Here is a 24,873-nt window from a genome sequence, read left to right as displayed (position 1 = left end):
GTTTGTTTTAGTTTCTTTATTAATAATATTTTTTTAATTATAACTTGATTTTATTATGTATTATTAGATATTATAGTTTTCCTTAATAAAATTCCATTTAATATTAGGTATTATTGCTAATATATTTAAGTAATTAATCCTAGTTCATATCAGTTATTAGCTCAAACCATATGCTAGTTAATTAGTTTTCATTTCTTTTTTGTATATATGTTATTCGTATTTACATTATTAATGAGGATTTAGTATTTCTTTAGTTATGTGGAGTAGCGCGTTAGTGAATGAATCCAATTATTACTTTTATTTTCAGATATCAAGTTATTAATTATTATTAATAATCCTAAATTTTGTTATGTAAGTTTTTAGGACATATTTTGATTAATCTTAGTACCTCAAATTGAAAGAGATATTTTTGAGTCTACATCGAAAGAGATTTATTTTAAATATTACAATGAAGTTTTTATATAGATAATTTTAAAATACTAAATGTAAAAAAAATACTATATGTTATAATATAGCAATGCCTAGCTATTAATTTTAAACGATGCATTGTACATAAAATATATTGATAAAAAAATAATTTTATTTTTAATATATATATATATATATATATATATATATATATATATATATATATTATTTTAAAATTATTATAAATTGGGCCCCCCTGAAACAAAATCCTGGCTACGTCACTGGGTATGCATGAAATTTATAGTTGTAAAAGAGTTTTCTGAACCTTTGTGTAAAGTAAGTGAGGTTTTTATGCAATATATTTTTTTTTAAAGGGGTTTGTTTAGAGTTAAAGAAAAGTAGCCAACTACAAATATCCACTTGTCATGATCCCAACGGTAGTGCGTAGGTGCACACTGCGTAGCATAGACTTTTCCATTTTTAATAGCGAAAGGCCAAGTGACATGTTTTCATTTGATAAAGATTAAAGAAGGTTATCTAATGGCTGGTCTACACATTTTTTCCGACAATCGGTTGTTCAAACAAATTTATTTTATCTGTTGTGTCGTTTGTCTTATACGATGATCGGTTGTTTGAGTCAAGAATAAACGTAGTCTGAGACGGTAGTGCACGACTTTCAGATCTTGAAGAAACACACTGACACTCCACATTCCCGCCGCCGCCGCCGTCGCAACACAACCAGAGAGGAATGACGGCATACGGTGCAGTGAAATCTCTGAGGAATACAATTGATTATATTCTCCATTCTTCTCATTTTAGGCTTGTTCCCCACTCTCGAGATATCATAAAATTGGCCTACAAGGAGTTGCAGCCCTTGCAAGAAATGCTGGAACGATTGGACAGCACAAGGACGAGCAAGAGCAGAAAGGAGGTGAATGCTTTGGATGGAAGAATCAAAGAGATACTATTGGAATTCGAAGACTTATTGGAATCCCTTGTCTACCAACAGATTCATTCACAAATTCGTGCAGACCAATTATATGAAGAAATGAAAGACAGAGTATGCAAATTCGAAGCGCTGGACTATTTCAATCCTAAAAGACTGCTGCACTATGCCAAACACAAAGGAAGAAAATCCTACATGCCAAGATTCTCCATTGATCTGCAATTCCTACAACACGATGTTCCATCCTTCATCCAGAGGCTCAAGGATATGAAGGAGGAATACGTTTATGAAGTAGACAATATGCCTGAAGACGACGACGAATTCTCAATAACTAGGACCAAGTCCAAGATGATTGGATTATCGGATCAAATCCAACAAATCAAAGTGGATATTATGTACATTCATCATGGCAGGAACAATTACATCACACTCGTTGGAACTGCAGGCGTTGGGAAGACGGCTCTTGCTGAGGCAGTTTTTGAAGATCCAGAGATCACGAGCCATTTTGATCATCGCGCATGGGTCACGGTAGGCAGAAAATCTCAATTGGATCAAGTCTTACAAGGCATACTAGCTCAAATGTTTGGAATCACACAAGTAGATGACGAATTAGGTCCATACTTGAAAAAAAGATTGCAGGGCAAGAGATGCCTCATTGTGCTCGATGATGTATGGGAGAGACAGATTTTGGATTCCTTGTTAATTTTCTTACCTAATATACTTGATGGATCAATTCATCTCTTGGTTACTACTAGAGATCGAAACATAACTTTCTCAAAGAATCGTTCTGTAATATTGGTGCGGTTTCTGAATGAGGAAGAAAGTAAGGAGCTACTATGCGAGAAGGTGTTTGGTGAAAAGATTTGTCCTTTTCAATTAGACAAAGCCGTTACTAAAATCGCCAAGAACTGTGAAGGTCTTCCTCTTATGATAGTCACAGTGGCTGACATCCTATCGAAAGAGCAAAATGCAGACCCCATATATTGGGACGATGTAGCATATATGCGAAATTCAGTCTTCAATGATGCATATAATGAGATATCAAAGGTACTTTTCCCAAGTTACGACTACTTACCTCAATATCTTAAAATGGTTTTTCTGTATATGGGAGTCTTCCCTCCAGATTATGACATTCCCATATCCAGGATCATGAATATGTTGGCTACTGAGGGCTGGTGTCACAACACAAATCTGGAGAATTCTGTCTGGGAATATTTGGAAGAGCTTTGTACTCGTAGGAATCTTGCTTTATACAAGGGAAGGAGTGTTTATAAATTTAGGTTGGAGTACTGTTATCGCAACTTTAAAACTTGCTTCCTTCATTCTTCGTGGCGGTATGTGTGTAGACGAGAGGCTCGGAGGAACAAGTTTTATCATGTTTTGAATAAGCTTGTTGAAGGCTTAGAAGATGGTGTAAAAGGTCAGCGTTGCTTGTGTCTTGAAAATAACCTCTTATTTGGCATCAAAGAATTTTGCAACTCCTTGAGACTGAATTGTGCATCCTCTACACGTTCTCTCCTTTTTCTTGGTCCATACCACCAATACCCCATCCCAGTAGGTGACAATTTCAAGTTGCTTGCGAAACTAGATGCTCTTAAACTTCGTTTGTACACTTTCCCAAAAGAAATTCTTACACTAGTTCTACTAAAGTACCTTGCTCTAACTTGTAATGGTGAACTCCCTACAACTATATCCAAACTTTTCAACCTTCGAGTTTTGATTATTCATCCGCATAACATTATTAGAATTCGTAGAGCTCCATCATATATACCAATAGAAATATGGGATATGCAAGAGTTAGAGCATATTGAGATATTGGGAAAGAGCCTTGTTGCTCCATGTTATTATGCTTCTTGGCAAAAGCTCTCAACTCTTGTAGGTGTGAATGCCGGCATCTCTACTATCTTGGAACTCTCTCAAAATTTTCCTTGTATAAGGAAATTAGGAGTTCAAATTGAGTTGACGCCTTATGATGACCATAATGACCTTTTAAGTTGCTTTGGCTGTATTTCGACACTTGGAAGTTTGAAGACACTGAAATATAGTATCATAAATCCAGTGTTTAAATACGATCATGCGTTTCCTAGTTCATTGATGATGTTGCCACGTGGATTGGAAAAGTTACATCTGAGTGGCATGGGTCTTTCTTGGGAATACATGGATGTAATTGGCTTTTTGCCATTTCTTGAAGTGCTCAAATTGCGAGGCTACGCCTTTCGGGGTTCAAAGTGGGAAGCGCAAGAGGAAAGTTTTTTGAAACTTAGGTTTCTTCTAATCGAAGACAGTGATTTGGTGCAATGGAAACCAAGATCTGGAAGCTTCCCTAAACTTACCTGCCTAAGCATGAAACATTGCTACAAAATAGAAGAGATTAACTGGCCATCTGAAATTTGGCACGGAGCAATTGAATTGGTGAACTGCAATCCTGTAGCTTTGACTTGTGCCAGGCAATTACAATTGAGATCACATACTCGCATTGATGTTACTGCCTCCTTTTCTTTTGACAACGAGAAACCCACTACTGTCAAGTTTCCATGGTTAGTCTTGCAACTGACAATCAATTAATGTCATATTTCAAATTCTAATTACTCTCATAATAGACTTGATTTAAATATTTATGTTGTAAAATATTTTGTTCTGGTAACAGTGTTCAATGTTGCTACCTCTGTTTTTCTTACTACTCCATTAGTTAGTAGAATTTCACAAGTGATTAAAAAAAGCTGGGAGGTTCATTGTGGGTTGCTGCTACAACTTGGACACACTTACACTGTTACACAAGATGACTGCTTGATTATCCTTTCTATATTTATGTATGCTCACGCCCTATTTATCTATCAATTTGCAGGCATGAGCTTTGATAACAGAGCCGGAAAAGGTGAGACAACATTTTCTTTATCCCAGTGTTTATAACTTCAGCAGTTGTTTTCTTGGGTTGTTACCTAATTTAAGAGTTGTGACTTCTTTTGGATTCTACTGAAGATTTTAAGCTGAATTGATTATGTAAGGAATGAAAACTGCAATTGGTTGCGTTTGAGATCTTGATTAATATGTGATATCTTTTTGTGTTATGCATAGTTTTCATTTTGTTTTGGTATCACATGTTATCATTAGGTTAGGATTAAGTAACAATAACAATATGCTGAAATAATATACAGTAGAGTGCAAAGTGTTTTATAGGTTTCGTGAGTTTGGTTGTTGGATGTGATGCTCCGTGCATGAGAAAAGATTTCGTATAATTGTTACTGCCAAACATTGAGTATAATCTTTTTGATTAATTACTTTTGAGATGTGAGTAATAAAATTTTGAAGTATTTTACTGTTCTGTAGATGTTAATGGCTGCATTGTTAGTTGCTACTCTTGCATTCCGTTATTTAAAGATGAAATTGGTTTGCTATATTATTCAAGATTGAAGTGGCCCGATATTAATTTTGTCATATGGGGCGGCCAAGACTCATAAGGCAAGACTAATTCTATGTTACATGTCTCGTGATTAAGTACCGGACCGAGTCTACCTAATCGAACACCATATCATGAGACTAATGATTGTATTTTCTTTCAGGGCTTGAATTTGTTTCTTGATTCCCAATTTACAATGAAAAAGATACTCCCTCCGTCCCACTAGACTTGGCACTTTTGAGTTGGGCACGGAGATTAAGAATAAAGGGTTAAGAGTGTAAAGTAGGTAGGGTCCACTTATTTTATGTGAGTAGAGAAAGTAGGGACCACATACTATTTTAGGAAAGTGTCAATTCTAGTGGGATAAACAAAAAAGGCAAGTGTGCCAAGTCTAATGGGACGGAGGGAGTATTATATTATGTTAATAGATGCATCTATCAGTAAGATATCTGTAAGTGCGATTTGTTTACATGCTTACCATAAAGAAGCAATTGATTCCATTGAAATGGGAATGTGTCTTTACCATTGTTATTGTAGGTTGCCAGCAAGTAAACATTTTTTCGTCTTTTCGTCTGCGCATTAGGGGTTGTATGCATTCTCTACTTGACATGATCTACTTTTGCTTATCCTTTGTTTGATTATCTAGTAGGTTGCAGTTTCTGAATTATTTTAAGGGAATTTGATATTTTGTTATTCTCTGAGGAGAAGAAGCTAAATGAGACCTATATTATTAGTGTTGCAAGAAAGCTTGGATGTTCAATATTCTTGTTGCCTGAGGATATCATGGAGGTGATAGGTGAGGGTCCAATTTTTGCTCTGCTTCTTGAGAAACATCTAATATTAACTGCTCTCTACATTTTCACTTGATTCTGAATGTATATGAACAAGTTTTATACAAAAGAAAAGATGTATCCCTCTTGGCTCTTAGAGGGCAGCTTTCCATCCCTGAAATATCTTCTTTTATTTTCTTTTTCGTCTCTCTCCAAAACATTTTTCCTAGTCTATTTTTGAAAATAATTCCACTAATCATTACTTTTACAATTCTCACATATTATACCAGTTGCCACGAATGAACCCATCACTTTTCATTTTAATTGGTTCGTTAGTCACTATCACAATTCTTTCTAAATGGTGGGACTCCAACTCTACTCATTAAACACGTAACTAACTTTCATTAAAATTTGTGTCGCCTTCCATTAGAAAGCTGTTTCGTGAGGCATCACCAGAACCTTTAGTCGGCGCGGCTCCTTCCCCTGCACGAACTAGAGAGACAGTTGAGGGGCTGAGAGCGGGTGGCGTTCCAAGAATAGAGATTTGGTTGGGGGATTTGGTCGAACACCTTGTGAGCGTAGTCGATGCTGGAGAATTGGGAGTGCGAAGGATTGTCATAATTAAAACTAAATTACAGATTACATAATATTAATGTCAAAATAAAATTAAGTGGCATTTTCTTATCCAAGTATATGGACAAATGCATGTATATTGCTAGTCACCGATCACTCTTCTAATCCATGCCTATTCACAATCATGTACCCAAAACCATCAACAAAATATACCCAAATTATCTTCACATCTAGCGTATCTTAGTTTGATTATAATCACCACTATGCAGCATACAACTTCTTAGAATTGTACAAAAAGAGAGAAAAAAAGAAATATCTATATATAACTTGGAAACATCAAACGAGGTAAAAAAATCAAGCAACACAAGTAAAATATAGTCCTAGAGTCCTCTGCCGCGCGGTCTTTATATTTTTTTTATTTAATTATGTAATTTATTCAAAAAAAAAAATTAACTACAAAATAAGCAGCTTAACCCAAGAAACGATCTACGAGTCGACAACCAACGACTAAACTTTACCAAATACTCCTTCTGTCTCCATATTTATGCCTGAAATCTTTTGAAGCGAGTTTTAATAAAAATATTTGAGAAAATTGTTGATAGTGAAGAAAAGATCTTACATTAAAAGTATTGATAGTGGAGAAATTGATCCTTGAATAAGAGAAAAATTATTTAATTATGTTTGAGATGGTGTTTAAAAATAAAAATAAAAAACGTATATTTGGAGGGACGTACTAAAAAGAAAATAAAGACATAATTTTAAGTGTTAATGGATAAAAATATCATAGTTATAACTTCTAATTAAAAATGCCCACTTTTATAAAAGAAAATTGAGCATATGCCCAAAATAAATTTTCACTCTAATTTTAAGGTATGGAGTGAGTATGAAATTAAATTCATCGTTTCTACTTACTCTGTCTCATTCCAAATGTCTCCTTTCTTTTGAGCACGGAGATTAAGAAATGTGTATAAAGTAAATAAAGTGAGTTGGCGAAAATTGTTTAAATATTAAGTATATAAAGAGAGTGTATTGTCAAAAAAGGAAATGAGACATTTGGAGTGAGACAACCCAAAATAAAAAATGAGACATTTGGAGTGGGACAGAAGAAGTACAACGTAAAGTGATTTATTGTTGAAATTAGATTGGCTACACACTAGTTATCACTTACTTCGTCCCTCAATTTTTGATCCATGTGAAAATGATACGTATTTTAATAAACTAGTTAAATGTGTGGTGAATGAAATAAAGATCTCAGTTTTGTTGTAGTGCTAAAGTAATTAAAATAGAATAAATGTCTTATTTTCGTAAGATTACGTGGAGTAATTTTATTAAAAATAAAAATAAATAAAGATTTTGGGGATAGACTAAAATACCAAATAAGATAAAAGAATTGGGAGACTAATGCATGATTTTATTTTAAAGCAAGAATGGGCCGAGCTGAAGTCATTATTTAGGGCCGGGCCTTCTCGGGTAAGGAAACATCATCTTCTACAATCACTGTATTTACAGTCACTGCAAAATGTGAGATAGAAGAAGAAATCAATGAATTGAGTGATCGATCGGAAAATTGATAGGGCGGAGATGAAGCTGCGGCACGCAATGGTGTGCTCTTCGAATCAGAACAGGAGCATGGAGGCGCACGCGCTGCTCAAGAGAGAAGGCTTCGACGTGGCTTCCTACGGAACTGGGCAGCACGTTAAGCTGCCTGGACCCTCCCTTAGAGAACCCAACGTCTACGATTTCGGCACCCCCTACAAGCAAATGTTCGACGACCTCCGCCGCAAAGACCCCGAACTGTAACCCTTCTTTCTTTTCTTCCATTTTATGTTTGTATGCTTACTGTGAATTAGGTCATTTTGTGATATTAGTTTTGGGATTAGCTCCATCTCTCTTTCAAATAAGGTATTTGAAAGAGAAGAATTTTTGGTTTGTGTGAGTTCACTGGTGACTGCACTTTGTGTGGGGATTAGCTGCAATATCTGCAAATTATATGAGATAGGGTTTTAGTTCATCATTGAAATCTTTAACTGATATTCTTGTTAGCTTGTGAGTAGGATCAGTAGGTGTGTTGAGGTAGCTTGGTTTATTGAAGAGCTCAGATTTTAGTCTAGCTGGCTTGTGAGGTGTCTCTGGAAAATCTTAGGATGAGTGATAGGATATTAGCAAACAGAAGAAATACGCGATTGGAATGTAAATGAAGTTAGACGACGGTGGAGACAGCGCTAGTGTTTGGTTCGTTTCAAGTTGTATTAGAGATTAAACACATGTTGCTAGGAAACATTCCATAGCCTTCAGCCACGGTTATAGTCAATTGTGGAAGCAAGTTTTGCTCTAAAGAGGTGAAGACGATTTAAGTTGAGAAGTATAAGAATATTTGCATTTTTAATTGATGGAAATCAGTATTGCGTTTCATGATGATGGCATTCTCGCAGTTTGCAAACAAGAAAACATGAACTAGTGAATTCAATCCTTTGCATGTGTCAACAATTTCAGAACCCCATATAAAGACCTCAAGTTGTAACCTTCTGTTTTATACCCTTTTTCCCCATCGGTTCCCATATTTTTCTTCCCTCTATTTTGTATGCTTACTGTGAAAAAGGGACTTTTGTGATATTGTCTCTTTGGCAACTTATGTGGGTAAATGTAGTTTTGGATATTGGTACATGCAGTGGGTCAAGCAATTTATTTCGGATCAGATGTTGCAAACCTTGATGCTTAATATCTCACCAATATGACAATGAACAAATGAACATATATACATGCTCATGTTAGCTTAAATGTTTTGTCCTTATATTTCAGTATTTCAGCCTCAAATGTTTCAAACTGTACAGATATCGGCGAAACGGAATACTACCAATGCTCAAGAGGAACTTATCTGTAAAAACTGCCCCTCAGCGTTGGCAAGAAAATGCTGCAGATGGTACATTTGATGTGGTACTTACATTCGAAGAAAAAGTTTTTGATATGGTTCTTGAAGGTTTGTAAGTCAAAGCAGACTACCACCTTTTCCCCTATGATAATGAAATTTATTTTATGGATGGTTTTTCTATTTTCCTGTGTGAAAGTTTAAAGCTTTCTTCTGGATGCGAATATCACTCCCCAATTAAAATTCATGCGAAAACAAGAGATATCCTTGTAGGGCTTAAATATTTTAGATATGTTAGTGGATACTTGAACTGAATATGCTAATGAATTGTGTAATATATAATTGTGTTTCAGGTCATGAAATAGCACACTTATTTCAAAGCTTATTATGTTTATATATGCTGCTTTGCAGTGAATTTCCGTATTTAGTTAGATGTGGTGATTTGAGGCCTCTGGCAATATATATCTATTCTTTCGCACTGCGTTCATGATGGAAACAAAGGAAACATATAGTCCTAGAAGTGGGCAGTTAAACAGTTAGCATGCCATGTGTAACTTGACATCATTGATCATACCAGTATATCACTAGTTCTAGATGTGGTTACTTTCATTCATATATTCAAAAATAGTATCTTCATAATCGATCAGCTCAATGTCTGTGTGCATGTGGCAGATCTACATAATCGGAAGCAGGTGCTTTTGAAGCCCGTTTTAGTTATCAACTTAGAAGTAAAAGATAACCACGAAGAGGCAGCAATTGGTGGCCGGCTTGCGCTACAATTATGTCAAGAGGTACACATGTTTGCTATCCAGAGATTGAACACAGTAGTTTTAGCTGCTTACTGTTATATGCAATCATATGCAGATCGAGGCTGCTGAAAACTGGGAGGAATGTGTTGACGATCTTATCATAAACTTTGAGAGACAAAACCACCGGAAGCTCGTCTACAGCATCTCGTACTACTGATCATGTTTCGACTGATACTAACAGGGAGATCTGGCTACGAACGAAGTAACCAAGCCGAAGGCAAGCTTTGAGATATCATCTCGAGATCAAGATTTCTCACTTGAGAATTTATTTGAATCTCCTGTGCTAAAATTATGCTTTCTAATCGGGTAATCACAAGGTACCAGTGACCTACAGTATGTATACAATTTTTCTAGGAGCGAGCAAGATTGAAATGAAACTAATTGAAATTTTAATCCACTTAAGTAACTGCTTATTCCTTATCATTGCTCCAACAAAAAAAGATACCTCACGAAGTGTTCACATCACAAAAAGATTATATCTGTAAATTATTACACTTTTAATTAATTTTGATTTTAGGATAGGGATCAGAGTACCCCCAATTTTGGGTTTTATGATTCATAATTTTAGAGTTTTTACTGTGAAAATCTTTTGTGATGGTTCATTTTTATTTAAATTTCAATCTTTTGCCACATTAATGTCCCGTGTACATATAATATGCCACATTAGCGGTGACTCAATTTTAATTATGGATAAATAGTAATCAGAACTAATTAAAATATAAAGTAAGTACTTTACAAACATAATCTTTTATGGTGTGTTAACATATTATTATATTATTTGCTTTAAAAATCAAAGCTCCTTGTAATTTAATAGCTTGTTATTTACTATACATATTCTTTTTTAATTCTGTATCACACTTGAAAGATGTAATAGCATAACATTCTTTTTATATATTTTGTCAAATACTCCCTCCGTCCCACTCTAATAGGCTCACTTCTTTTAGGCACGGAGATTAATAAAAACTTACTTTTTAGTAGGAAAGTGGTAGTAAAGTGGTGGTCCACACCAATTAAATATATTTTTTTTACTAAAAAAGAAAAATGAGCCTATTAGAATGGAACATTTCAAAAAGAAAAATGAGCCTATTAAAGTGGAACGGAGGGAGTATAATATTCATATCTAAATTAATAAAGATATTGAACATTATCCATACGATCATACCACATTTCAAACGAGCCCATAAAGTAAATGCCGCAAAGTGAAAACAAAAATCGAAATATCGACAATCGAAATATATATGCAAAGAAACCATTTCGACAAAGGGCAATTTAGGTATAACATATTACAAGCTACATTTCCTCAAAACAAACCCAACTAAAGATATCTCGATACAACTGCTGAACTGAGGGTAACAGCCAGCACATTGATCTTTACACACCATATTAACACCACCTCAGGTCTTTTTCTGTAAGTGACGCTGCTTTTCACATTCCATTACCTCTCAACGGTAAGAGCGTCGACTTTATAACTCTGCGAAAGATTTACGAGAACTTCTTCCGAATAAATAGGGCCGACGGAACGCTGACTTGGATAATCTTGCTATCGTTTCACTTGTGAAGGCCGATTAAAATGGCTGGCGCAGCTCCGTTGCTTGGGCAACTTGTGCTCTCTTGCAACGATTGTGGAAGAAATTATCTTCTTCTGCCATAGTAAACACCGGCACCGGAATGGTATATATGCCGATGACGCGGCCCTCCTCCAGACCTATGCTGCCCATCCCATGAATGGCCCCTGTTTGACACTCTACCTCCACTATGAGATGAGTTTAGTGGCTGCATACCTCCGTTCAGTTCCTCCTCTTCTCTATCGTTGTATTCTAGGACGAGACGCTTTATGTCTTGTTTCTCTTCTAGCTCGGCTGCTTCTTTTTGCTTTGTGCTCTGCACGAGAGAGCAGTCGCGAGGGATGTACATCTGCTTTGTCTGTTGCTTGTTACCGCGCTTCACAAGCACCTTCACCTGGACTTCCTTGCTTCCACCAGTCCCTTCATCTGTTGTCTCGTCACCGCTTTCACCTTCAGTTCCTCTTCCATGGTGTTCCTTGACGGGGCCTTCGAACAAATTCATGGGTATCATCATATTTATTGTTGGCCGCGAGCGCAGCTCTAGCTTTCTTGAATCCAAACTTTCCTGCATCCATTCAACAATTTACTTTAGTCGCATTAATTTGAGATTTTAGCCATCAACCTATTTTCACGGTGTTACCAACTTTGACAGGGCAGGAATACATGGTTTTTTATATATCCAAGTCTAGGAGTGAGCAAAATCCGGTTAAATCCGAAAATCCGAACCAAACCTAACCGAAATACTAATTTGGTTCGGTTAATTTGGTTTTCGGTTCGGGTTTGGTTTTGAATTTTGAAATTTTCAATTTTTCGGTTCGGTTATGGTTTTTATGAAAAAATATTTGGTTAACCGAAAACCGAACCGAAATAATAATTAATTTAATAATTTATATATATTATTTAAAAATTAAAATGATTATTATTACTACTATATAAAATAGTCAATAATTACTCTAAATCTCGGTCAATTTAAAAAAAATAAACTTTTCAATAATTACTCTTAATTTATACTCTTAATCTTTGGTTAAGATGTTTTGAAATTTTGGATTATTATTTTTTAAGGATTTCGAATCTTGTATATTGAATGTTAATTAGTTATTTAAACTTAAAAAAATATATTGTGTATTTATTTCGGTTATTTGGTTTTAACCGAAACCGAACCGAAATATTTCGGTTCGGTTTTGTTCGGTTTTAAGCATGTTCGGTTCGGATTTGGATATTAATTATATAATTCGGTTTTAATTTGGTTTTTGTTATTCGGTTCGGTTCGGTGACCGAATAACCGAATGCTCACCCCTATATCCAACACAAGTTAACACAAATGGAAATTAAATTCAAAAATCGTACCTGCATTAGAGCCCGCAGTTCCCGGTCAAAATCAGCCACCTCCAGAGGGTCTACCTTGGCCACCTTCTGCCTAACACGAACCTCGTCGTCTTCATCTGAAGCAGGATCGCGTCCATCATCGTATTCATCTTCACTTTCACCAACCTCATCTTGGTCAGTTTCTTCATCATCACGATCAATGTTATCAATGGTGCCACTTCCAGAATCACTATCCGTCTCCCCAACATCATCTTCGTGCAATTCACCATTTTCCTCTGTGCCATTACCAGGACTTTGCCCATTGACAGATAGAGTACCAGAACTCGTCCTACGGGGAGTTTTTTCCGAGTCTGAGTACTTCTCGCTGTGAGCTTTCTCTGTTGAAACTCTGCGCTCAAGCTCTTCGAGATCAAATAGAGCAGCATTAACCTCCTCAACTGATGAAAAACGGATCATCTTTGGCCTCAATTCAACAAATAAATCCTGAAAAGTAATTGTATTTGTAAGATCAGCTGAAGGAAGTCATAAGTGAGGCACCTCAAGTTGCAGGATACAGCAGTAATGATGGAAAAGATAAAAGGGATTTTATTAAAATATAGCCCAAGCTTTAATCTAACGTTCACTTTTTAGCCCGAATTTACAAATATTACAAATATAGCCTGTACTTATTATATTAATTGTTTAGTTTATAGCGCGAGTCAAAATTCCAGCCATCCGAGGTTGACGTGTATCGCAGGAAACTGATGTGGAATTATAAAATAAAATAAAATTACACATATTACAAACTAATTTGTAAAATAATAAAAAATACTCCATCCGTCCCTCAAATATCTTCCTCTCTTTCTATTTTGGGCCGTCCCCAAAACATCTTCCTAACCTACTTTTGGAAATAATTGCATTCACTATTACTCTTACAATTTTCACTTTTTGTGGGACCCATTTTCCACTCATCAAATACACAACTAACTTTTATTAAAACCTGTGCCACCCTCCCTTAGGAAGATGTTTGGGGCACGGACAGAGTCAACATTTTTTTTTCAAAACCATCTCTCCACCTCTCACCCCTCCGGCCCTCCCTCACCGCCACTCTCTGTTTTCTCCCATCTCAGCCGCGACAACCTCCCCTCCACCGCTGCAGCCTCACCAGTATTTTTTCTTCTTGGTTATTTCATCAGTGCCATGTATTCCATTGCATTCTAAGTTGATTATTCCAATGTAGCTCAATATCATTCAAGAAAGGATTCCAGATATCTGATCTGCTGATTATCTTATCTGAATACCTTATAACATATGAGCAACTACCAGATTCACAGAGCGCAGCATGGCCGAACCACTAATGAAAGCTTGTAGAAAAGCATCAAAGACATGAATTCAAGAGAGCTTATGAAATGGGTGTTTAGTTTGGTGGGACGAGATAGATAAGATTGATGGGATGGGATAGAATAGGATTGGAGGATGATTAAATAATCAACCCAACTTTGAGATGATAAATAATCATCCAATTGAATGATTAGATTGCATGCCGCCGAGTTATCAATCACGGGCCGAATCATGCAAACCAAACATTTGATTAAGTTAGTTTATTTTACCAGTCATGCCTTATCACTCAAACCAAAAGTCTCCTCAATCTCCTTTACTTTATTCTTGGAGGAGAAACAGCGACTGACTTAAAGGAATAAAGGATAATCTCAAAATTTGAAATGACTTGTATCCTACAATTTGGCCAATCCTACCCAAATCCGAATTTATTGGATAACCATGTCCAGAGAAGTTATTCATTATTAGGTTTTGAATTTGGTTTTGAATCCTAGGTTCATTTATTTGAAATGATAAAAAATGCAATTTAGGTAAGATAATAGTCCAGTCCAGAACATACCAAGAAATAACACAAGGTAGAAACTGACCTGCAGATCAAATTCAACATCCAGGGGAAGGACACCTTTGCTCAGAATATACCTCTGGAAGTGTATCAAGAACCGATCAAGCTTCCTTTTTGATGAACCTCTATCAAAATAATGCCCACATGTCTCAAGAAGTGTGATGACCATTCTGATACGAAAACAGTCCTCTGGAGGATCCAATGTATCTTGCTAGTTTCATGAAATAAAGCAAATCACTCAATGCTGCTCAAAATTTGAAGTATTGTAGCAATATAGTGGCAATAGACAATTCAAGGTATCAATAGCTGCAAGGAAAATCCTATTCAACATGGATTCCAAATCCAGTGATCTAGCATGAAAAATTTCTTATCAGGTAGAGATAAATAGCTCAGAACATCACACTGACACGTGGTCTCTATAGTGAAACAGTATCCATTTTTCTGAACATATAATATACCAAAAAATATATTTAATATGTTATACAAATAAGCATACTAGTTTCTTGGCACAAAAAAACAGAATCTGGTTTCATATGTATGATAAGCTATTAAATTCAGGACCCTTTTCGATGTCACACAATAGAATAAATTACATAACATGGTGTATACATCCTCAACAGATTACATCATGATAAATGTTCCTTTACATAAAAGAAACATATACCCCTCATCAGGAGAAAATTAACAAACAACTATGCCATTTCGAAATTTGAAGGACTAACATGATGCTTCACAATTAGAGGGACTAAGATAGATGTATACTAGATAAACTTCCGATTCTGCAATATATCATAATAATAGATTGACATTTTTTAACAAATGAAGCTCGTATAATAGACCACTTAAAAAAGTGCAAAACATCACTATATTTGATCTCTTTAAAAAATAGATGATCTACACTATTATAAATTTTTAAGGTTGATTTTGAAAGAAAAAAGAATTAAGGTTAATAAGAAGCAATAATTGAATACAACAGTAAGAGAAGGACGTATATAATATGATAGAATTTCTCATAAAACGATCAGCAGAAAATATATTCAAACAAAAATTATTTCAGTATCGTCAAAGCTTCTTCATTTATCAAAAAAGCAAATCACAGAAACAGCCTACGTCATAGTCAACATAACAACTCCTTACCTCTGTTGTCCCATGTCCAAAAGAAAGAATCAGATAGAGCGTATCAAAGATGACAGATGAGTCAACAAGTTCATAGTTATACAGTTCCCCCAAGAAACGCATGTATGCAATCCGTTGTTGCTCCATTCCATATTCATTTAACTCTAAACCCACTCTAATTTCCTCCAAAACCTGAAGAGAGACAGAATTTTATGTTAGATAATCTATAGTAAGATTGTGAAAAATCTAAAAAATCAAATTTATGAATGCACATCCAGACTGTAACAGATCAAAGCAACATGGTGGATGGCACCTCAATCAATGTTTTTCTAATTAGTTGATTTGTTAATAATAGCAAACCTAAATATAAAGATAAAAAAACAGCCACATATTTGGTTAGTTCAGACATCAGGGGACTAACCTCATCAACAACGGCAACTGCAAATTCATCATGATAGCGACTCAGACCAGCAGTAAGTGATGCAATCAAATGAATCTGACCGTATTTCCCTTTGTGAACCTTCAGAAAACACTTCAAAAGATACTCCTCACATTCACTCCAAGGTAGCTTGCGCAGCTGTCGTAGAACATGCTCAATGGAGGACTTATCAAGATCTGAGAAAAGTAGTTTCCTAATATACTGTGGAATACAACAGTTACAAGGTTAAAACCATTTCTCCAATATCAGCATATTATAACAGCAATGGAGAGAAAAACTACCTGATGTAAAGGAGGACGAACTTTGGAGACCCGTGCAGATCTTTCTGGTGGTTTACACAAGTAATAAGCATTTTCCACCAAGGTGCTTTGACGGGGATCCAAATTCTTAACATTTTTTAAGCGCATCAGTATCTCTAGCATGTTTGACATGCGAACAGTGGTCTCAGGGGACCGGTAGAGAAAGCGACCACATGTCTCAAGGAGATTGCAAGCGACATCTATATTATGGTGCGTGAAATCATCTAAACAAGCCTGAAACAAGAGAAAACTGACTCTTGTAAAATGGGAAAACAGTCTCAACCTGACATAACTCTGGTGCCAATATAACTGGAATTTTGTAGTGTTCAACTTATAGTAATGAAACAAGCAGCAAAATCAGTGGGATATGCCAAAAGCCAATAGTTTCATGCACCACGTCTAGCAAATTTTAGAAAACAAAAGGTCTCTTGTGACCCAAATGGTGGGATAGAAGACAGCACAGCCACCAACCAGACATAAAATAACTTCTGATATGAATAAGCTCCTCATACACCAATACAAGCTTACTAGAAAGGAATGCAGAAAATTATTTCGCATGTACATTATATAGACACAATGTAATTTTCCGTACCTTTAGACAGCTAAAAACCAAGCTGGCAGGAGCAATTTTAAACTTGCAAAGTTCTCCAATAAATCGTATATTCCTGATTTTTGTTTCAATATTCATTTGATCCTGCAATATGACAAGAGTAGGAGATAAATTGTATGCCTGGCAAGAATACAATGTGAGTTCAAACTAAATACATGTGAATCTGTTTAGACTTTAGATCACCTTCTTATTAATTAAAGTATTGAACTCTTCCTCCAACAACTGTAAGAGCATCGATGATACATCTCTCATACAAGTAGACAGTGTAGCAACCATCCGTGAGTAGTAAGCCAACAACTCTAGAGATGTTCTTGGAACATTGAACAATACTCTCACAAGCTTTTTCCTAGTAGACTTCGAGTTAAGATAGCAAAACTCAACCTAGAAAATTAGAATGAATTCTGGTTAGAGATCCATCCTAACATCTATATATTTGTAAAGATAACCGAGAAAAATAGAAAAATGCTCCAGCGGGAATAGGAAATTTACTGTGAGCTGGTCAATCAGATCACGGCTAACACAGCTTGGAAGTCTATGTAGCAAAGCTTCGAGGTTAGTTCCATCAAGACCTTTGGTTTTATCCTTTTCGATTTCTCCTCTTCCAGCATCCTTCTCCTTACCTTTCTCTTTGTCAGAGTCTTTGGCTTTCTCCTTGTCCTTTTCTTCTTTATCATTGTCTTTACCCTCTTTATCCTCTTGTACAATTGTAGAATCAGCAGAAACCTCAGGATTTTCTTGCATAACAACTTGACCTTTATCTGACTCCGGAGCCGTGTCCTTCAAAGACAATTACTATGTGAATAGACAACCATAATTCTTGACAACATCGAAGCACTATATTCTAAAGAATAACAAGCACTGAAAAAATAGGTAAACCCTCTGAATCTTATAGGACCCTAGGAATGTTGTAGGAACATACAATATGATTTGCACTTAAATTGTTCATATGCCATTGAAATAAAAAGGAGAAAATTAGAAAAGGACTTCTAGTGTAAGAACATTTATGTGAGCCATTGAATTGAAAAGGAAAATTAGAAAAAGGAGAATATTAGAAAAGGACTTCTAGTGATTGAGCATTTATGTGATATTCCTAACTACATACAAGTATGCAGCTAATATTGGAGAAAAGTAGGGTAAAGTAATTACAGCTGACTGGTCTTGGGTCTTTGAAGATTGTTCATTCGACTTCGATTCAGCCTCTCCAAGCAACACCGCAGGAACAAAAGCTCTAATCAGGAAAACCAGTCGACAAATTTAGCTCCAATTATTTCATTTAAGGACAAACACTAGAATCAATTTATAAATCAGCCACCTAAGATCTGGAAGGCACTCGTAGAAGGCTCTAGTATCATCATCATCCCACAGAGCTTCAAGAGTGGGAGAATCTTTGCTGGCTACAGGAGATGATGCATCCTCCCCTGATGTGACTCTGGTAGTATGACTATCCTCTGGCATCACAGGAGGTTGCATATCAAGTGCTTCTGCTAGACTACACAAGAAATCATTGTAACATTTCACCACAACCACAGGCAAAATAAAAAGCAAAAACACTAAAGAAGCACAGATAGAGGTGCCAAAAAAGAATGGCAGGGGCAAATAAATGAGAATCCCTACAGATATAACATAAAATATGCAAGTCTAGGAGGGAGAAGTGACAGTTAACTCACGATGAGACACCACGGCTTAGATGGTCATATGATTTTCGCAGCTTTTCATATGAAGTGGCATTTTCCTCACTCAATTCACCTTTGGCATTCAAAATCTTGGCATTTTCATGCTCCATTTGGCGAAGTGACTACCATTCAGGAATTAAATAGATCAGACACTTAGGGATAAATCCAGAAACTAATAAATAGAACAGTAATCTAACACCAAAAACTCAACTCCGAAGTCCTTACAGCATGTTCAGATAGAAGAAGTTCCACAGCAGCATCATAGTAAGTCTGGAAAGCCTTCCGGAAGAATTTTTTCTGATCGGCTGTAATATTAAGTCCCTTGAGAAGCTGTAAGTCATGGACACCAGCACGATAAATAAATATAACTTTAGAATTATAAATCCTAGGCACAGACACTCACTACCAAATTCATGCATGTAACTATACGCAGTCAAAAAGTAATAGAGGAATCATCCAGATCCATCATAGTTCACAATATTTGTCAATGAGTGACTTGACCAGAGATGGTTTGCACATCTACAACTTCTCTGGCTAGTGAGATACAATTGCACTTGCGTTAAAAGGATGGGCTACATTTCGAATTTGGAACCATGAAATAAAGTGCAATCCAGTAAAAGGCCATACTGTAAAATTATTCATCTTTATATATCATGCAAGTACTTAACTGTACAGTACATGTTAGTCTCAGATTAAAGGTAATGAACAAATATCCAGGTGAAGCGTTAATAATCGTTTATAATTAGTTTAGTTAAAATAGTAACAGAATATGTTAAACCAAGAAATGTAAAATTAAAACTAGAAGGAAACCAATAACAAATGTAAAAGATGTACCTCTTCAAGAATATCTTGCTCAGTTAATGGAAATCCAAGAAGAAACCTTCCTTGTCGGGCAAAACTAGCAAGAAGGGACAAATTTGTCTGTGTTGCATCACGATCCTTTAAATGCTCTGGGCTAGTAAGATCCTTAATGATGTTCACAAATATACCAGTATCTTCTACAACCCCAACAAAGTAAAGCTCCAAAAGAAGCTTCAAGGTACTCCGTTTCTTCATGGCTCTTGAATTTTTGTCTGCATCGGGATCCTCAACAGATTTTCCCGGCACAAAAACTTTTAAGAGGCCTTGAACAAGACTAGGAGCAAATTCTTTATACCTCTGATGGAGCAAAGAACAAATCTGATGCAAGAAGATTCTTGTTAGATCTATAGGTGCCAGACAGGACCAAACAAAAGAAATGTAAACGATGAAAAGAGCTGATATAGAAGTCACAAAGTGAAATTCCACAGATGTTACAGTAGTGTTCTTTTTAACCATTAGAGTTCATTTGAAACCATTGTTCTTCTCAATATTTTCCAAATCTTGGATAAAATTAATTACAGTACAATTCATTTAGGAATTCATGGTATGAGAAACTAAAAAGAAATGTGTTAACTAAACATGAAACCAATACAACGGACTTATTAGTCCTGCTAAATAAACTATAATTCATAAAGCATGTTTCATTATCTTCATCAATCTAAGTAGAAGAGTGAAACCTAGATGAAGTTAAATGGCAAGCCTTGCACCTGGTGCATCTGCACATGCCTAAAAGCCAAGGCAGGCCACATTGAAGTGGTGCGCCTCCAAGGCTCTAAGAGCTTATGTTTAGGGCTGAGCATCGGTTCATAACCGAACCGAACCGACCCATTTTTACAAAACCGAAACCGAACCGACCTTGCCAGAGGATGGACCGAACCGAACCGTCCAAAGTTTAAAAACCGACCAAAACCGAACCGGTTGAAACCGATCGGTTTCGGTCGGTAACCGAACCGAACCATTCTTTTATCTTTATTTTCGAAAAAAACTGTAAAATATCACCAAATCCACTAAAAATTGTTCTGTATTTTCGAAAATAGCAGTAAAAAATCACTAAAACGGGATGAGGTGGTCGCCACCGTCAGGAGGAGGGAAGAACCGGAGGAGAAGGGTGCGTCGCACAGGCGCTGCTGCGTCGCGCGGGCTGTGCTGCTGCTGCGTCGCGCGGGCTGTGCTGCTGCTGCGTCGCGCTGGCTGTGCTGCTGCTGCCTGCTGCGTCGCGCGGGCTGTGCTGCTGCTGCTGCGTCGCCGAGCGCCGGCCTGCTGCTGCGTCGCCGAGCGCCGGCCTGCTGCTGGTCGCTGAGCAGTCGCCGGCCGAGGGGAGAGGTTGGGGGGGAAGAAGAGTGAAGCGAGAAGAAGTTACGTGCGGCGCAGATTCAATGTTTGAATTGTTAGGGTTTCACTTTGCACAACCCTATTTATATTTATATATTATATAATATATTTAATAAAAAATATATATAAATCGGTTCGGTTCGGTTCCCAACCGAACCATGGCTGGGAAACCGAAACCGAACCGAAAAATGATCGGTTTTCACTTTTTCGAACCGAACCGAAAACCGATCCAAAAATGCAAAAACCGAACCGAACCAAAAATAGTCGGTTCGGTCGGTTTTTTCGGTTCGGTCCGGTTTATGCTCAGCCCTACTTATGTTCACCCCTAGTGGCCTAACAAGTATTCCCTGTTCTGTGTGCTACTAACAAAGTCCAGCATGTATAATAGAATAACACTATAATCTGACTCATAATGCACCAATGTGGACAGAGTGGACTAGTCGCAATTTAGGTTCAAATCTCAACTTTGATAAGTAAAAGAGAAACTGAAAAAATCCACCACAAAGCAGCCTAGACTTGGTACGAGTGTTGCAAGTTTAATAACTAGTAATTACTATTGTCTATAAGGAGCCACTGTGGTATCATTGTGACGACTCAGACATATAGAATTCAGGAGCACATGTCATAATCTTTTAGTAAATGAATTCAGGAGCAGATGACATAATCTTTTAGTAACTTAATTCAAGAGACAGTATTAACTTCACAACAGTAGAATGCAAGACGAAAGAGCTAAATGAATAACTACCTGTACAGCAGACTGTATATCAGCAGATTTAAGCTTTGCATCACAGATCGCAGCTACGGCTTCACTGACAAATTTGCTTAAATTCACACCGCGCAATTCATCCATTAGACCTTCTCGCTGCTCATCATTGATTTGCTTTAATTTTTTAATCACTGCTGTATTGCGCTTGATACTAGAGTCTAGTGTCCTGAGAAAGCCAGTGTCTGGATCCAACAAATAGCTAATATCAGCAGCTAGCCAGATAGATTTAAACAAAAAAATCCCCAGTAGGACTTGAAACGTGTAAGCAATTTTTTGTATTGTGCAAGAAAGCTCAATGCTCCAAAAGTTCTAATCGAGTATAAAGGCTCATCGAACCATCAAGACTTCAGAGTAGCACATGAGTCATGGCAAGCAAAAGCCAATGAAAGTTTCAACATACTTAATCGTTGTACAGATAAGGCTATACTAGATTTTATGGCAGTGGCAATAAACAAATCAAGAGAGCAGCTGGAAACAAAATTTGGAAATAATAATTCATCTTCTGAAGGAAAAGAGTACGCGGCCACATGTAACCTAACTCAAATTCTACATTCTCTCTCTTTTTCCATGTTTCATTTGACAGGATACTTGAGCAATGCATCATCCATACAAGAACAAGAAGGATAAACGGAGAGGGAATAAGAATACTAAAGACAATTGTAGAAGACAGTCATATATACTCAATTGGCGAAATCTCTTTTCATATCTTGGCTAAGTGAAAAGTGCTAGGGATAGATGGTATTACATGAATAGCCCTTTCTCAGCATCACCACTTGAAGCACAATCCAGCACTTGAAAGTCAGTGCAGAAGTAGAATGAAAAACTACCAAAATGTGAACCTAACTAAGTATAACATCCCAGTATAACCAAGGATTTATCTTAGAGGAAAACAAACAATAGACTACCCAGTTCTTTCACTTCAACATGCTTAGTTGTACATTAAGAGTGCTCCAATTCACCTGAATCAGTAAATGAGCCTCTCACGGAAGCGGTTCTCTTTATAGGTATATATTTGCTCATTATAGTAGCTGTGGTCATACAGTAATAATATAACTAATTCATATTACATCTCTGAATTTGATACAGATATGTTATGACTGCTAAGCTGGATAACAAAATCTCAGTATCTCAAGCATCAATCAGACTGTGGAAGGAGCATCTACGAAATTGAGACCACCAAGATCTCTACCACAAGCTACTATGTCCAGAAGCACGAACTATAGCCATATATAGTGGCAGTTCATCAGAGCCCCAAGAAACCTTATTCACTTAGGGTGCTGGGTTTACTGTAATGAAAAAGGAGAGAAAAAGTATATTTTCACCCATTTTCTACTATTTTCATATGCTTACCACTCCCTTCGTCCAATTGATAATGGCTCACTTTCTTTTTTGGTCTATCCCATTGATAACGGCATGTTCCAAAAAAGAAAACCACCTTCTCTCATAAAAAGTTGTGGGCTCCACCACTTTCTATCACTTTTATCCTTCAATTACTCTTCTTCTTAATAATCGTGCCGAACAATAATGATCCATTATCAATGGGACGAAGGGAGTATGATGAAAAATTTTCTTCGGGCAGGGTGAAATATTTTCTCGGGCAGCTCCTTTTCACTCATTTTTTCTTCAATGTTGGATAATATTGTCCTAAGGTAGGGGTGTAAAAATATTTTCCAACATTTTCTCATCTTTTCATCTCTAGTAAACATATGATTAAAAAAAAAAGAGAAAAAGTTAATATTTTCTCATCTTTTCTTATTCCATCATTTTCCAATGAAAATTTTACAACCAAAGTAAATGCACCCTTAATGTCTTTCCAAAAAAAAATTAAACAAGCTAGCCTTCTACTATCTGTAATCTCGTGGCATATTCAACAGTGAATAAACTTGTTTTGCATTTGAGAAATCCCAGGTGAATATTCAATAGGGGAAGTTAAGCATGTAGAATGTAGAAACTGTGAATTCAACTCAATTTCTTTCAGTGAGGGTACCAACCAGGCCTCTCAGGATTCAAATTACTTTGACGCAAAGCCATTTTCGCTTCAACTGACTTCTTAAATTCCTCAAGCCGGGCAACGGCTTCCTGCAACAAATAATTCTATCAGTAAACTCTTAAAATTATAAACTATACTCCATACAAAAAGACATCGTCATCTTTGAAACAAGCAACAAAATATACTCAATCTTCACCAACCATGAAAAAAAGGAAAAAACTAAACTCCGCAAACAAACACTGTCATTGTTAGAGTAAGCTCTCACTTGGCATATAAATCACAGAAAGGGTTTAATTTTAACAGATAAGGGACAAAAGCATCTACTTTGAGTAATTAAAATAAATGGGGGAATTCAACGCAGAACTGGAATGAAAATTGTGACCTCGTCATCGTGTCTTCGCTCGTCATCATGTTTCTCTGGTTGTTCTCCGGCAATATCTTCAGCGTGTTCCATTTGTTAGAGAGAGAAGCTGCGGCGGGTGTGGAAGAGATCGACGTCGGGGTGGGGTGGGGTTGGGGTTGGAAGATTGTGAGCGATTGGAGTTTATGCTTATTTTTATTACTAATTAATTAATTTTAAACATTAGGTGCTGTTTGGCACTATCTAAATTGGATTTGACTAAGACGGTGTTTGGCCGCGAATAAAAACTGTTTCTCTTCGTCGTCGTCTACTCATATTTTTGTAAGAATAAAATATTGATATCATGTTATTAAACTTTATTAACCAATTTTATACAAATACTATAAATACGGGTTTTTTGTTATTGTTTGAATAAATGGTCTCACTTTATACAAATACTTTTAACAATTTACTATAAAGAGATTTAAATTTAGAAAGACCAAAAAAATAAAAATAAAAATAAAAATTCAGAAATACCCTATGTGTACAAGTTTATTTAGCCAAATTCCAAATTGATTGAAGTTCTCAACCTTTTTACTCTTTTTCTTTTTTCCCCTTTCTTCCTCATCGTGATTTTTCCGTGGGGAAATTGATTTTCTTTCGAGGAATATGTTCCTGTCGAATATTGTTCATTCATATAGTCATATTCATATAAAACACTCTTTTTAGTGAAGAGGTTTTTTTTTTTTTTTTTTTTTTTTTAACTTCTAGTGAAGAGGTTTCTGATCTCAACTTAAGTCTGTAGTTTCATTTTATTTGAATATATAATCTGATTTAAGCTAATTCGATTATTGGGCGAATGTTTTGAATTTTTTTTATACTACATTAGTTTGTAAATCATACTATCT

At 36.2% G+C, this 24,873-nt stretch overlaps 3 protein-coding genes across 6 annotated transcripts; 2 read left to right on the top strand and 1 right to left on the bottom strand.

Annotated features, from left to right (window-relative positions):
- Positions 1-951: 951 nt before the first annotated feature.
- Positions 952-6,205, top strand: LOC130987935 (putative late blight resistance protein homolog R1B-12). 4 transcript variants are annotated; one of them, XM_057911644.1, is made up of 3 exons: positions 952-3,891; positions 4,200-4,229; positions 5,952-6,205. In XM_057911644.1, the coding sequence occupies exons 1-2, from the start codon at positions 1,157-1,159 to the stop codon at positions 4,210-4,212; spliced, it is 2,748 nt and encodes a 915-aa protein (XP_057767627.1). In that variant the 5' UTR covers positions 952-1,156; the 3' UTR covers positions 4,213-4,229; positions 5,952-6,205. The 4 variants fall into 4 exon arrangements, with proteins under 4 accessions (XP_057767627.1, XP_057767629.1, XP_057767628.1 ...); XM_057911646.1 differs by lacking the exon at positions 5,952-6,205 and adding an exon at positions 5,401-5,420; XM_057911645.1 differs by lacking the exon at positions 5,952-6,205 and adding an exon at positions 5,398-5,420.
- Positions 6,206-7,519: 1,314 nt separating this feature from the next.
- On the top strand, positions 7,520-10,189 carry LOC130987934 (uncharacterized). Its single transcript, XM_057911642.1, has 4 exons — positions 7,520-7,890; positions 8,926-9,071; positions 9,633-9,751; positions 9,825-10,189. The coding sequence occupies exons 1-4, from the start codon at positions 7,676-7,678 to the stop codon at positions 9,924-9,926; spliced, it is 582 nt and encodes a 193-aa protein (XP_057767625.1). The 5' UTR covers positions 7,520-7,675; the 3' UTR covers positions 9,927-10,189.
- Positions 10,190-10,989: 800 nt separating this feature from the next.
- On the bottom strand, positions 10,990-24,176 carry LOC130987933 (regulator of nonsense transcripts UPF2-like). Its single transcript, XM_057911641.1, has 17 exons — positions 24,008-24,176; positions 23,627-23,714; positions 21,615-21,817; positions 19,511-19,855; positions 18,902-19,006; positions 18,671-18,798; positions 18,316-18,492; positions 18,150-18,231; positions 17,493-17,780; positions 17,187-17,384; positions 16,986-17,087; positions 16,376-16,627; positions 16,077-16,295; positions 15,677-15,847; positions 14,565-14,750; positions 12,682-13,143; positions 10,990-11,899 (listed from the first exon to the last, which is right to left on the bottom strand). Exons 1-17 carry the CDS (start codon positions 24,077-24,079, stop codon positions 11,402-11,404), a joined length of 3,576 nt encoding a protein of 1,191 aa, XP_057767624.1. The 5' UTR covers positions 24,080-24,176; the 3' UTR covers positions 10,990-11,401.
- Between the last annotated feature and the right edge of the window lie 697 nt (positions 24,177-24,873).

The sequence above is a fragment of the Salvia miltiorrhiza genome, chromosome 6 (genome assembly GCF_028751815.1).
Source record: "Salvia miltiorrhiza cultivar Shanhuang (shh) chromosome 6, IMPLAD_Smil_shh, whole genome shotgun sequence".
Classification (NCBI taxonomy): Eukaryota; Viridiplantae; Streptophyta; class Magnoliopsida; order Lamiales; family Lamiaceae; genus Salvia; species Salvia miltiorrhiza.
Note: the sequence above shows the minus strand (reverse complement) of the source record. Positions and strands in the feature narration are given on the sequence as shown.

What these genes read in the sequence shown, in the direction of transcription:
- LOC130987935 (XM_057911644.1), top strand. Translation starts at nt 1,157, where the DNA reads ATGACGGCATACGGTGCAGTGAAATCTCTGAGGAATACAATTGATTAT.
- LOC130987934 (XM_057911642.1), top strand. Translation starts at nt 7,676, where the DNA reads ATGAAGCTGCGGCACGCAATGGTGTGCTCTTCGAATCAGAACAGGAGC. An exon ending in CGCCGCAAAGACCCCGAACT is followed by an intron (nt 7,891 to 8,925) that starts GTAACCCTTCTT and finishes CAAACTGTACAG; the next exon opens with ATATCGGCGAAACGGAATAC. An exon ending in TTTTGATATGGTTCTTGAAG is followed by an intron (nt 9,072 to 9,632) that starts GTTTGTAAGTCA and finishes TGCATGTGGCAG; the next exon opens with ATCTACATAATCGGAAGCAG.
- LOC130987933 (XM_057911641.1), bottom strand. Translation starts at nt 24,079, where the DNA reads ATGGAACACGCTGAAGATATTGCCGGAGAACAACCAGAGAAACATGAT. An exon ending in AGCAAGATATTCTTGAAGAG is followed by an intron (nt 19,007 to 19,510) that starts GTACATCTTTTA and finishes CATGACTTACAG; the next exon opens with CTTCTCAAGGGACTTAATAT. An exon ending in TTCTTCTATCTGAACATGCT is followed by an intron (nt 18,799 to 18,901) that starts GTAAGGACTTCG and finishes CCTGAATGGTAG; the next exon opens with TCACTTCGCCAAATGGAGCA.